Raw genomic sequence first — 11,897 nt, forward strand, 5'->3', positions numbered from 1 at the left:
TCCCGCCGCTCGGACTCTGCCCCCGGCGCAGCCCCGGAAGCGCAGGCGGGGCTGGGGCGGCCGCCGGGAGGGAAAGCCGGCGCCGGGGCCTCGCCGGCCTCCGCGGGCTGGAGGCTCTCCGCTCCCCGCCCTGCTCCCCGTGCTACCCGGGCCGTAGCCCTTGGCCGTGGCCAAGGGTTTCGGTGATCTCAGGAGAAAGGCGGCCGCCCCGGGGGTCTGTCCTCCGCCCCGGGGTCGGAGAGTCCTCTCCAGGGACCCCCGCGGGCGCCGTCATGGGGAGGGGCCTTCCCGGCTCTCTGGCCGCAGCAGCCTTTCCGGGCGGCTTTGCGGGGCGGGCTTCCCCGGGAGGGGTGGGAGCCCCTCCAGGAAGGCCGTGTCCCGCCGAGCGCTTCCTGCGCGAGGCCCTCCCTGGGAATAGGAAGCGGGAGAGGCTGGAGATGCTTCGCATTCTTTCCGTCTTCCTGAGAAGTTTTTCTTGGGCCCAGTTACTTTTAAAAGTCTGTTCGGACGTGGTCCGTGCAGTCCGTGGAGTCATAGCGAAGAGGCGCAGCCCTAGAGTGGGTCTGAGCCCTTAGCATGCGTCAGGGCAGGTGGGTCCTGCAGACGGCGGGACGGGGGCTCCGCGCTCCCAGTCCCGGCGCCGCGGGCTTGGGGCCGCGCACTCGCCTCCCGGAGACTGCCCTTCCGACGCGCGCTCCGAGTCACTCAGGCCCTCGCCGGGAGTTGCAGTGGCCCCGTAGCCGCCGTAGGGAGCTCCCTGTTGGGTCGGGAGCTGGCCGGGGCTGAAGGGAGGGCCTCGGGCAGCCCAGCTTTCTTCCCAGCTTCCCCCGAGGTGTCCCGAGGAGGGAGAGTCTGGTCGGGCAGGGCTCGGGTTGATCAGTAACTGAGGCTGTGTTCTGGTCGGTCTGTTAATTTTTATTTTTATTGACGGTTTCCACGGCCGCCACCCGCCCTCGGTGGATGGGGCTCCACTCTGATGAGAGTCACCCTCTTGGGGGGCCACCCCCCTCCGGGCGGAAGCTCTGGCCCAGGCCTGTGAGTTTGCCGGCTGCAGCCTTTCTCAGGCGTTTCCAACTTTGGGAAGCACACAGCAGCCCCTGAACCCTCTCAGCGGCATCTAGCATCCTCGGGGCTTCCGAGGGGTGTGTCTTTGGGGACTTGTGGAGCCTGGTCCAGAGGTGGGGCCTAGGGTCCTGCTGGGAGGGAGGGGCGCCACAGGACAATGGTGGCCCCTTTTCAAGTTGCAGTCAAGTGGACGGCTCACTTCCCTGCCCTTCTGAGCTTTCTCTAGCGGGGCCTCGCGCAGCCGGAGGGAGCCCCGCGGAGGTGGCGGCTGCAGGGACCTGCGGGCTCTCCTGGCCCCGGGACAGCCGGGCGCGCCTGTTGCTGAGCGGCCACCGGGCTAACATTGTCTCCTTTCTCTCTCTCTACAGCATTGTCCCAGATATAGCCGTTGGTACAAAGGTAGGCACTTCTCACTTTGCTTCTCCGTGACGCTCCTCTGACCTTGTGCTGACCCCGGGGGCCGCCCCCCAGCGCTGCTGCGTTGGCTGGAGAGCGCCTTTCTCTTCCTAAGGGGCACACTACGCTTGGTCTGGAATCTGGAGTTGGGTGGTAGGGTTTGAGCCCCAGGGGGCTTGGGTTTGCTGGCCGCCCCTCAGGTCTGGAATCTGAGCCGCTGTTCAGTTCTTGCTCTCAGCAGCGAGGGCTCTGCGTGCCCCATACCTGCGTTTGGAACCTCCAGTCCCTGAGGCGGTAAGAGGGAAGAGGCCGTTAAGCTAAGCGGGATACCTCCTGCTGTAGCTGCCGGGGAGACTCTTGGTTTGGATAAGAAAAGAGCCACCTGGCTGTGGAGGGACCTGGACAGACCCAGTGTGTGTGAGTGGCTGGGATGGGCATTTACCGGTTGCTTTTGACATTGAGTTGTTTTTTTTGGGGGGACGGAGTCTTGCTTTGTCACCAGGCAGGAGTGCAGTGGTGCGATCTCGGCTCACCACACTCTCCACCTCCTGGGTTCAAGCGATTCTCCTGCCTCTGCCTCCTGAGTAGCCAGGATTCCAGGTGCCCACCACCATGCCCGGCTAATTTTTGTATATATGTATATTTTTTAAATAAACGTGGAGTTTCATCATTGTTGGCCAGGCTGGTCTGGAACTCCTGACCTCAGATGATCCACTCCCCTTAGCCTCCCAGAGTGCTGGGATTACAGTTGTGAGCCACTAGACCCGGCTGACATTGTCTTTTGATGGCATCTGGTCAGAACAACAGTAAACTGTCAAAGATGGCGTTTGGGGCAAGAGAAAAACGAATGTGCCAGATCTCACGTGTCTGTGAATCTTGTAGCCAGGACTGGAAGGCAGGGGCACTGCTTCCCCGTGGAGGGTGAGGCCGGGGCTAAGCAAGTGTGAGGAAAGGGGGTGAGAACCTGGAGAATACGGTCCTGGGGAGGCCAGTGATTCCGAGGGAGCTGTGGTCCTCGCTTAGCTGGGGTGGTTGGTTAATGATTGTGCTGGTCATTGTGGGTTGAGGGGCTCCCGACTTCAGGGCTTGTCCCCCGAGAGCCTCCTGCAGGGTGAGCCCACAGCGGTGGCAGCCTGAGCCCTCTGGTTTCTGGTCAGTCTGCGGTGGTGCCTGGGCCGGGTTTCGGTTTTTCCCAAGTGGACTGCTGTCTTTACAGGCTGCCTGCCCCATCTTCCTGGAGATAAAACCTGTTTGTTCAGTGTGGGAGGAGGGAGAGGGACTTTCATCTGAAGCATTTGCAGCAATCCCTCCATGTGTCTGGCTTGCAGGCAGTTCTCTTTTCCTTGCTTTTGTGAGGTTGCATTCCAGCTGGAGTGGCCCTCAGCTTCCATCGGGGGGTCCTGCAGCCCTCCTCTGGAGTTCTAGGGGGCTCGATGGCCGGGACATTGAAGCTGAGCCAGGACAGGATGGAAGCCTGCGGGCTCTGGTGCAGGGAGGGATTTTGCCACGGGGCGGTGTCAGGGTCCCTGCTGGGTGCAGGCCCTGGTAGGAGGACGGGGCAGTACCCTGACCCCGGTGATCGCCCTCCAGCGCCAGGGAACCCTCAGCTGACCTGGGCCCACACCTGGCCACGCTGTCCTTTAGCCCCGGACAGAGCAACTCCTGTTCAGTGTGGGGTTGAAGACGCTTGGGACCCATGCTGCACACTGGGAGGTCCTGGGGCGTTTCCTGTCAGTCCCTGTGCTGCAGGACAGGTGCCTTGAAGGGACCCTCCTGGGGTGTCTGGCGGCTGCTATGAAGGAAGTGGAGGCGCCTGTCCCAGCTTGTGTCTCCTGGTTGCTGCCCTGTGGAGCCTCAGAGCCTCCAGGTGTCCCTTTCGTTCTACTGGGGCGCTGCTGAGCTGAGCCAAGCTGGCCTGTGCCGCCCGGGCAGGCGTGGGGTTTGCTGCCACAGACGGTTGCGGGCATGCCAGGCCACTTGCCCATGGGAATGAGATTAGGGCTTCAGGCAGGCGGCCAAGGAGACTGCTCAGAGGAAACGGCCCCGCCCACCACTCCAGTCAAAGACAGGGTCCAAGATGCCCTTTTTAAGGTTTGTGCAGCTAGCACATGGGAGCCGCATGGGCGCCTGGCCGCTGTCCAGCTCGGGGGAGCACCAGCCCTGGTGTCCTAGATGGTCGGCTTCTGGGCTCCCCAGCCTCTGAGCTGTAGGGGAGAGGAGACAGGAAACGACTTCCTGTGGGGACGGGGACGGGGGACGGGGAACGGAGGCTGGAGACTCTGTGTCTCTGCGTCTCAGGTGCACCTTGCCTCCCATCCTCCCGTCCTGGCACTCCTGTGTTTTCCGATCGCGTGGTTTCCACCTGGGGCTGCTGACTGTTTGCCCTGGGCCTGTGCAGCCCCGCCCTGTGCTCACAGAGGGCCCTGGACTCTGGAAGTAGAAAGAGGACTCGAGAGTCTGTTTTCAGCATTTGGCTTCATTTGCGTCCGGCCGGAACCTCGGCCTCCCTAACGGTGGACACTTCAGTTCATTCTTTGATCCTAAAGTCTTGGGGACTGACAGGTGGCATTTGGGTGGGCGCCGGGCCTGTGGAGCCTGAGCGATTCCTGGTTCTAGCCCTCGGGGCTTCTCGACTGCTTGTTTGGTGACGCCCTGGGTGCTTGCGGGGTTGGCCTGGGGGCTCAAGGCTGCAGTTAGAAGTCGCATTGGCAGGGGCAGCCCTGTTCCCTGTCCTGGGGCAGGTGCTGGAGTCTCATGTGGGGAAGCTTTGGAGGCCTGCCTGCCCGCCTGCCCACCTTCCCGCCTTCCCTCCCTTCCTCCCTTCCTTCCTTCCTTCCTTCCTTCCGTCCTTCCGTCCTTCCTTCCTTCCTGGAAGCTCTATAGCCAGGGCCAGCAGAGGGACCAGCAGAGGGCCCCGGATGGGGTCAGGGCAGGAGTGGAGCTGAACGTGGGTGGAGGGGAGGCGGCCTTAAGGGAAGACCATCCAAGTGCAGGCTCGGGGAGGCCAGCATGGGTGGGGGCTCTTTGACCGGGCATGGGGGCGCATGGAGGGGGCTGTCTGAGGGGGGACAGGGCGTGACATCCACTAGTTCCTTCTGATGCGATGGCCCTGGGCCCCTCAGTAGGTGGGGGCAGGCTCTTGGCCTCACTCCTGATATGGGAGATGGAAGCTCCTTCTTTGTTCCCTGGGATGGCTCTGTCCTGCGGGCCTGGGCGCTGCGCTGGGTGCCTGCAGAGTCCGGCTTTGCAGACCAAGCGCCTGTGCTCCAAGGTCCTCAGACCTGAGCTTTGTTTTCTGTGTAACTAAGGGCCGTAACCAACGTCTCCTCCAATTTCACTCTTTGAATAAACGTGTGTCTTCAATCCTTGCGTTGCGGGGGGGGGCGTCTGCTGTTCTGAGCCTGGGATCAGTCTAGTGTAATTCTTCCTAGAAGTTGATTCAGTTACATAGAAATAACGAGTGAATAGATCGTTTCCGGAGAGAAAATGGACAGGTCAGAAATGATGGGGCCGCTGTAGAGCTCCCCTGGCCCAGGCACGGCCACAGCACCACCAGGTCACTGCGCAGGGAGGCCAGGGCTCGTCCTCAGTCTCCAGTGTGCAGAGGCGGAGGTCGGGTTTCCTTTACGGGGCTGGAAGACAGGAGGGGAGGGGCCTCTGCGGGAGCGAGCGAGGCGGTGCTGTAGTTTGGTTCTCCTGCGAGGCCACCAGAAGTGAGGTCAGCTGCCTGGGCCCTGCCTTGTGCTGCTAGGGAGGCTGGCTCCATGGAGTGGGTCGCCTGCCCTGCTGGCTGGTGGCTGAGGCCCAGGCCTGCGCCCAGGGCGGCCGGCAGCCCAGTGAGGCCACATCCACAGCAGAGTTGGCTGTGGAGATAGTATACGCGGTGCCCTCTGTAGCTGAGACCTCCCAGCGCCACACTGGCTGAGTACCCTAGGGCTTCCCGAGTTTGGAAAAAGGAGCAGTGTCTCTTTTTTTTTTTTTGAGACAGAGTCTCGCTCTGTCGCCCGGGCTGGAGTGCAGTGACCAGATCTCAGCTCACTGCAAGCTCCGCCTCCCGGGTTTACGCCATTCTCCTGCCTCAGCCTCCCGAGTAGCTGGGACTACAGGCGCCCGCCACCTCGCCTGGCTAGTTTTTTGTATTTTTTAGTAGAGACAGGGTTTCACCGTGTTAGCCAGGATGGTCTCGATCTCCTGACCTCGTGATCCGCCCGTCTCGGCCTCCCAAAGTGCTGGGATTACAGGCTTGAGCCACCGCGCCCGGCCTAGGAGCAGTGTCTTGATTGTGGAACTGTGGGGTGCTGTGCGCGTCCATGGGCTGGGGGTGTTTCTGGAGACAGGCCTGGGTCTGTGCTCGGGCTGCCCTGCCGTGGAAGTGTGGGTGTGGGTTGGGGGTCTGGGACCCCCAGGCAGCCCGAGTGGGAGCGGGGCGGGCCGGTGGGGAAGGGAGGCTCTGGCCTGGCGGGAAGTGCAGCTCAGCGTTGTCCCTTCTCTTGCAGCGGGGATCTGACGAGCTTTTCTCTACTTGTGTCACTAACGGACCGTTTATCATGAGCAGCAGCAACTCGGCAGGTAAGGCCTGGACTTAGCCCAGGGCAAGGCCTGGGGGTGTCTTTCCCTGGAACAACCTTTCTTCTTGCTCTGGGACTCCACCTTTCATCTCAAACGGCAGGGCCCATGGTCCACGCTGCAGGTCCAGGTCCAAGTTCTTGCTACAGAGAATTCCTGGGGAGGTGCTGGATGTGGTCCAGGCCGGCACTTGGACCTGTGGGTGGGTTGTCAGCAGCTGTCAGGAGCAGGGGTCCCGACCGTGCAGGCCTTGGCCTCGTGCCGCTGGTTCACGTGCATCCTCCTGGGGCTCAGGGCTGGTCTCCGTGGCAGGCAGGCTCTAGGAGGAGAGCAGGGACCTGGCTCTGTGGGCTCCTCCGAGTTGATGCCTGCTTCTCACGGCACCCCCTTTTCAGCAAATGGAAATGACAGCAAAAAGTTCAAAGGTGACAGCAGAAGCGCCGGCGTCCCCTCCAGAGTGATCCACATCCGGAAGCTCCCTATGGACGTCACAGAAGGAGAGGTCATCTCCCTGGGGCTGCCCTTTGGGAAGGTCACCAACCTCCTGATGCTGAAGGGGAAAAACCAGGTATCTGAGCCGCGCTTCTCGGGGCACTTGCACCACGCAGGCGGGGAGGAGGAGGGCCCCGCGCTCACTGCCTCCCCCGCAGGCCTTCATCGAGATGAACACGGAGGAGGCTGCCAACACCATGGTGAACTACTACACCTCGGTGACGCCCGTGCTGCGCGGCCAGCCCATCTACATCCAGTTCTCCAACCACAAGGAGTTGAAGACCGACAGCTCTCCCAACCAGGCGGTGCGTGGCCCTGCAGCGGACCCCAGCAGCCCGGGGACCTCAGGGGTGGGCCTGGCCTCAGGGGACAGGGACTCACAGCGATGCCTCCCACAGCGGGCCCAGGCGGCCCTGCAGGCTGTGAACTCTGTCCAGTCGGGGAACCTGGCCTTGGCTGCCTCGGCGGCGGCTGTGGACGCAGGAATGGCGATGGCTGGGCAGAGCCCCGTGCTCAGGATCATCGTGGAGAACCTCTTCTACCCCGTGACCCTGGATGTGCTGCACCAGGTGAGGTGGTCCCATCACCGCCAGGGCCGCACGGGCTCGGTCAGGCTGCTGTTGCACGGGAGGGGTCTGGCAGGGCTGGTGGGCGCCGGGCAGAAGCTCATGCTGTGGCCTGGGACCTGCAGATTTTTTCCAAGTTCGGCACAGTGTTGAAGATAATCACCTTCACCAAGAACAACCAGTTCCAGGCCCTGCTGCAGTACGCGGACCCCGTGAGCGCCCAGCACGCCAAGCTGGTGAGTGGGGCTCCCAGGATGGCGCCCGCCCTGGCCCTGGCCCTGGCCTGGCCGCATCTCACGCTGCCTCTCCCCTCAGTCGCTGGACGGGCAGAACATCTACAATGCCTGCTGCACGCTGCGCATCGACTTTTCCAAGCTCACCAGCCTCAACGTCAAGTACAACAATGACAAGAGCCGTGACTACACGCGCCCAGACCTGCCCTCCGGGGACAGCCAGCCCTCGCTGGACCAGACCATGGCCGCGGCCTTCGGTAAGAGGCTGCCCGACGTGGCGCCAGTGTGCAGCGTGGTCTGTGAGGGCCGCTCAGTCCGGAACCCCAGCGGCACGGGCCCGGCCCTGCACCAGGGTGATGCACCTGCTGCTCTCTGCACGGCCAGCACAGCACAGTCCAGTGCCGCCTACGTCGGGACCACGGCCCCCCTAGAGCAGCGGATCTGCCCGCGAAGGCTCTGCTGGGGCCGCCCGCCAGCCGGGTTGGGGCCCATCCCATAGCACAGCGCCCGCTCGCGGTGGAGGTTGTGGGTGCGATGATTAGTGTCTCATTTATTTCTAGGTGCACCTGGTATAATCTCAGCCTCTCCGTATGCAGGAGCTGGTTTCCCTCCCACCTTTGCCATTCCTCAAGCTGCAGGTATTCAAACGCTTGGTCTTGGTTCCCCGGCGACTGCATGCCCACACCACCTTCCCAGGCAGCTCCGCAGCCACGGCGGCAGCCTGGGCGGACTGGGCACTCGAGTGCCAGGTCAGGGGCCCTTCCCGGGAGAGGGGACGCCACGTCCACAGAGCAGGCTTGGCCAGGGCAGTGGTAGGACAGGGCAGTGGAGGCGCACGTGTGGATGGCGCCAGCCAGAAGCCACTAACCGCACAGTCTTTGTGGTCTGGTTCCCTTCAAGCACCTCCGGGCGAGCGCGAGGACCGCCAGTGGTTGGAGGGATGTGTCCCTAGTAGTTGAATTTGAGTGGCCGGGTAAGCGCGTGGCCCGAGGCTGAGGAGCATGACCGGCGGCGGGACGTGTGTGCGTGGCCGTCCTCCTGCTTCCCTTGTGGGACCGGGACCGGGCCGCCCGAGTGCTGGCCGTGGACGGAGCAGCGCGTGCCGCCCCGCGGCCGCCTTGTCTGCATGGAGGCATGGGCACGCATGCGCGGTGGTCCCGGGACAGGCCCTGCTTGCCGAGGGCCCCGTGTCTGTGCTGGCGGAGCCGGAGCTTTTCTGTGCTGTGGGCGCATGCAGATGAGTCCAAGCCCGGCACGGCCCGTGCTGTGAGGAGAGGCGGGCGCTGGTGCAGGAGCCAGCGGGTGGCTGTGCGGGGGTCGGGCGACCCCACAGGCACCCGGGGTAGGGCCAGAGCCAGGGCCGCCTCCCGCGCGGCTCCTCGGTGCATGAGGACGGGGAGCGTCGGCCTCTCCCACTCTGCGGTGGAGTGGGGGTGCCGCTGCTCATCTTACCTTCTACCTTTCCAGGCCTTTCCGTTCCCAACGTCCACGGAGCCCTGGCCCCCCTGGCTATTCCCTCGGCGGCGGCGGCAGCTGCAGCGGCAGGCCGGATCGCCATCCCGGGCCTGGCGGGGGCAGGAAATTCTGTATTGCTGGTCAGCAACCTCAACCCAGAGGTACGTGGGCTTCGCCGCGCCGTTCCTCCCGGAAAAGCGAGCAGGGGATGTTGTGCTCGGTCTTGGGTCCCGGAGCAGCGCCGCCCCTTGCTGTGTCTGCGCCTCTGCCCCAGCAGCTCCTCTGCTGCAGCGCTGAGACCCTCCTCTCCCAAGATGGCTTGAGTTTTCCTGTTTTCCTGAATTCACATCTTGGTTTGCGTTTTCACTTCCATGATATGCAGAATGAATTATTTTTGTTACCCAAAGGCAATGTAAAAATTACTTGGAATTGAGCAGGGTGTGCAGTTCAGAGCCGCAGCACGCTGCCCTGCTGGTCCCCGGGACACACAGGGTTAGTGCGGCAGGGTGTGGGCGGCCCCTGTGGCACCAGAGCCTGTCACTTACTTAGCTGGTGGATCTGTTCTTTCTTTGAATGGTTAAATCCCCCTCAGGGAGAGCTTGGGTAAAACTAGAGGCTCAAAATACGGAACTTGATGGATGGGCTCTCCCTGGGATCAGTATTTCAGGCTGTTCTGTTACTTGGCAACTCCTGTGATTTCCTCAAGGTGGTGTCCACCCTGGCCCTCCCTCGCAGGGCACAGGGCGCACTCCCTGCCTCTGCCTCTTACCACGAGCCCGGTGCTGTCCCTCCAGCTCCTGAGCCAGGGGACCCACGGCGAGGCCGTGCACTAACAGACTCAATCTCCCTTCACGCCTGTGTCATCGTCTTTAGAGACTGACTCGTGCCACAGCCGTGGGAGACAGCGCTGCTGCAGGGCTTGGCTGAGGTGGCCGGGAGCGGAGCTGCACCCGTGCTCCTGGGGGGCGTGGTGGGGACCAGCTTCTGGGAGCCCCTCCAGCAGTGCTGTCTCTGCCGGCGTGTGAGTGAAGGTGCTTTTCTTACCGTGTGCCCCTTGGTAAACCTGTAACTGGAATGTGTGTGGAGTGTGACTGATAGAACACTACCTGATTTTCTTATGTATTTACTGACCTGTGTTTTTTTGCTACTTTTTTTCTTTTCTCCCCTTCCCCTTTCCCAATTTTTTTTCTTGCCCTGATCCGGAATTTCTTTGCCAACTGACTGCACGGTACTTCTGCTTCCTGTTGTTGCTTGAAACAAAACAAAACATAAACAAATAAAAAACAAAAATTCCCCCTCAAACCCTGCTCTCCGGAAACCAACCTGCCCTTGAATATTAACATCCTGACAACTTCATCATCCATGAACCACTGCACGCCTGCGGGGACTGTCTTCCTCGTGTGGACGATTGGCAACTCGCCCCCCTTGACCTCTCCCTCTCCCCTGTCCCTCCGCTGCCTTGCTCTGCTGTCTCTAAAGAGAGTCACACCCCAAAGCCTCTTTATTCTTTTCGGTATGTTATCATTCACACTTTTATTACCTTGTTTTCATTTAATTGAGATGATTTTGATGCCCTGAGACGTATTATGAGTTTGCGGTTTGGCACTCTGATGCTCCGTGGCATCGGCCTCGTTTTATGGTTTGCTTTCGGTTTGCGTATTTTATTTGGTCCCGTAGATAACGTACGCATGGTTTATCGCCCTGCATGCTTTTCAGAGTTAGACCTGTCGGTGGCATATGCTACCGTGGCCACCTGCTGGCAGCTTACCTGTCCTGGATGCTATGACTTTGCTGAACGGAGCTGCTCCTGTTAGCACGCCCTGTGGCTGCGAGACGCAGCTCCGCAGTGGCCGATAAAGCAAACCCGGCCGGGCTGAGCCGGGCCTTGTGGGGGGGTGGATGCGGGGTCAGGGCTGACAGGGACATGGGCGGGGCGGGCAGCAGGCGACTCAGGCCCTGTTCCTGGGCTTTTGAAGGCGTCTACGGCGACGTGCAGCGCGTGAAGATCCTGTTCAATAAGAAGGAGAACGCCCTGGTGCAGATGGCAGACGGCAACCAGGCTCAGCTGGGTAAGAGGCCGGGGCGGCCCTGGGGGCGGTGGGGGCAGGGGCTGCTTTCCCTCTCGGGCGCCTGGTCACACGGGTGCTGCTATCCCCAGCCATGAGCCACCTGAATGGGCACAAACTGCACGGGAAGCCCATCCGCATCACACTCTCAAAGCACCAGAACGTGCAGCTGCCCCGCGAGGGCCAGGAGGACCAGGGCCTGACCAAGGACTATGGCAACTCACCCCTGCACCGCTTCAAGAAGCCGGGCTCCAAGAACTTCCAGAACATATTCCCACCCTCAGCCACGCTGCACCTCTCCAACATCCCGTGAGTGCTGGCGGGGGGGCGGGCACGGGGCCGGGCCAGGGCTCTGCGTGGCTGTCCTGCCGCCTCGGCCTGTGAACTTCTGCCATTTCCAGAGTGCAGGTCGGACGCCTCTTAGCCCAAACCTGAAGTACTACAAGGCCTGAAGCTTGAGCTGGGGGATGCTCAAGGGAGGGATCGTTGGACACTTGGAAGGGTTTGGTTTTTTGGCTTAGGGGAGGCTCCGCTGTGAGAATGTAGAATGCACACATTTATTTGTTTTTATTTTTTGAGACGGAGTCGTGCTCTGTCGTCTTGGCTGGAGTACAGTGGAAGGATCTCGGTTCACTGCATCCTCTGCGTCTTGGGTTCAAAGCAATTGTCCTGCCTCAGCTTCCAGAGTAGCTGGGACTACAGGTGCCCACCACCACGCCCGGCTAATTTTCTTATTTTTAGTAGAGATGGGGGTTTCACCATATTGGCCAGGCTGGTCTCGAACTCCTGACCTCATGATCCGCCTGCCTCGGCCTCCCAAAATGCTGGGATTACAGGCGTGAGCCACTGTGTCTGGCCACGTTCAGTTTTTTTTTTTTTTTTTTTGAGACCGAGTCTCGCTCTGTTGCCCAGGCTGGAGTGCAGTGGCCGGATCTCAGCTCACTGCAAGCTCCGCCTCCTGGGTCCACGCCATTCTCCTGCCTCAGCCTCCCGAGTAGCTGGGACTACAGGCGCCCGCCATCTCGCCCGGCTAATTTTTTGTATTTTTTAAGTGGAGA

General features: G+C 61.5%; 1 protein-coding gene across 2 annotated transcripts in view; it reads left to right on the plus strand.

The window, feature by feature from the left end:
* The window catches only part of PTBP1 (polypyrimidine tract binding protein 1), a 15,930-nt gene that overhangs the window by 615 nt on the left and 3,418 nt on the right, over positions 1 to 11,897 (plus strand). Inside the window, exons 2-13 of one of the 2 annotated variants that reach the window (XM_017885674.1) lie at positions 1,434 to 1,464; positions 5,958 to 6,030; positions 6,423 to 6,595; positions 6,678 to 6,824; positions 6,918 to 7,088; positions 7,211 to 7,321; positions 7,401 to 7,575; positions 7,879 to 7,956; positions 8,786 to 8,934; positions 10,253 to 10,286; positions 10,750 to 10,842; positions 10,932 to 11,148. In XM_017885674.1, coding sequence (XP_017741163.1) covers positions 1,434 to 1,464; positions 5,958 to 6,030; positions 6,423 to 6,595; positions 6,678 to 6,824; positions 6,918 to 7,088; positions 7,211 to 7,321; positions 7,401 to 7,575; positions 7,879 to 7,956; positions 8,786 to 8,934; positions 10,253 to 10,286; positions 10,750 to 10,842; positions 10,932 to 11,148 — 1,452 coding nt within the window. The remainder of the gene's footprint in view (positions 1 to 1,433; positions 1,465 to 5,957; positions 6,031 to 6,422; positions 6,596 to 6,677; positions 6,825 to 6,917; positions 7,089 to 7,210; positions 7,322 to 7,400; positions 7,576 to 7,878; positions 7,957 to 8,785; positions 8,935 to 10,252; positions 10,287 to 10,749; positions 10,843 to 10,931; positions 11,149 to 11,897) is intronic. The other variant, XM_017885675.1, reaches the window with a different exon arrangement.

The sequence above is a fragment of the Rhinopithecus bieti genome, unplaced genomic scaffold (assembly GCF_001698545.2).
Source record: "Rhinopithecus bieti isolate Rb0 unplaced genomic scaffold, ASM169854v2 scaffold_15283, whole genome shotgun sequence".
NCBI classification, from domain to species: Eukaryota; Metazoa; Chordata; class Mammalia; order Primates; family Cercopithecidae; genus Rhinopithecus; species Rhinopithecus bieti.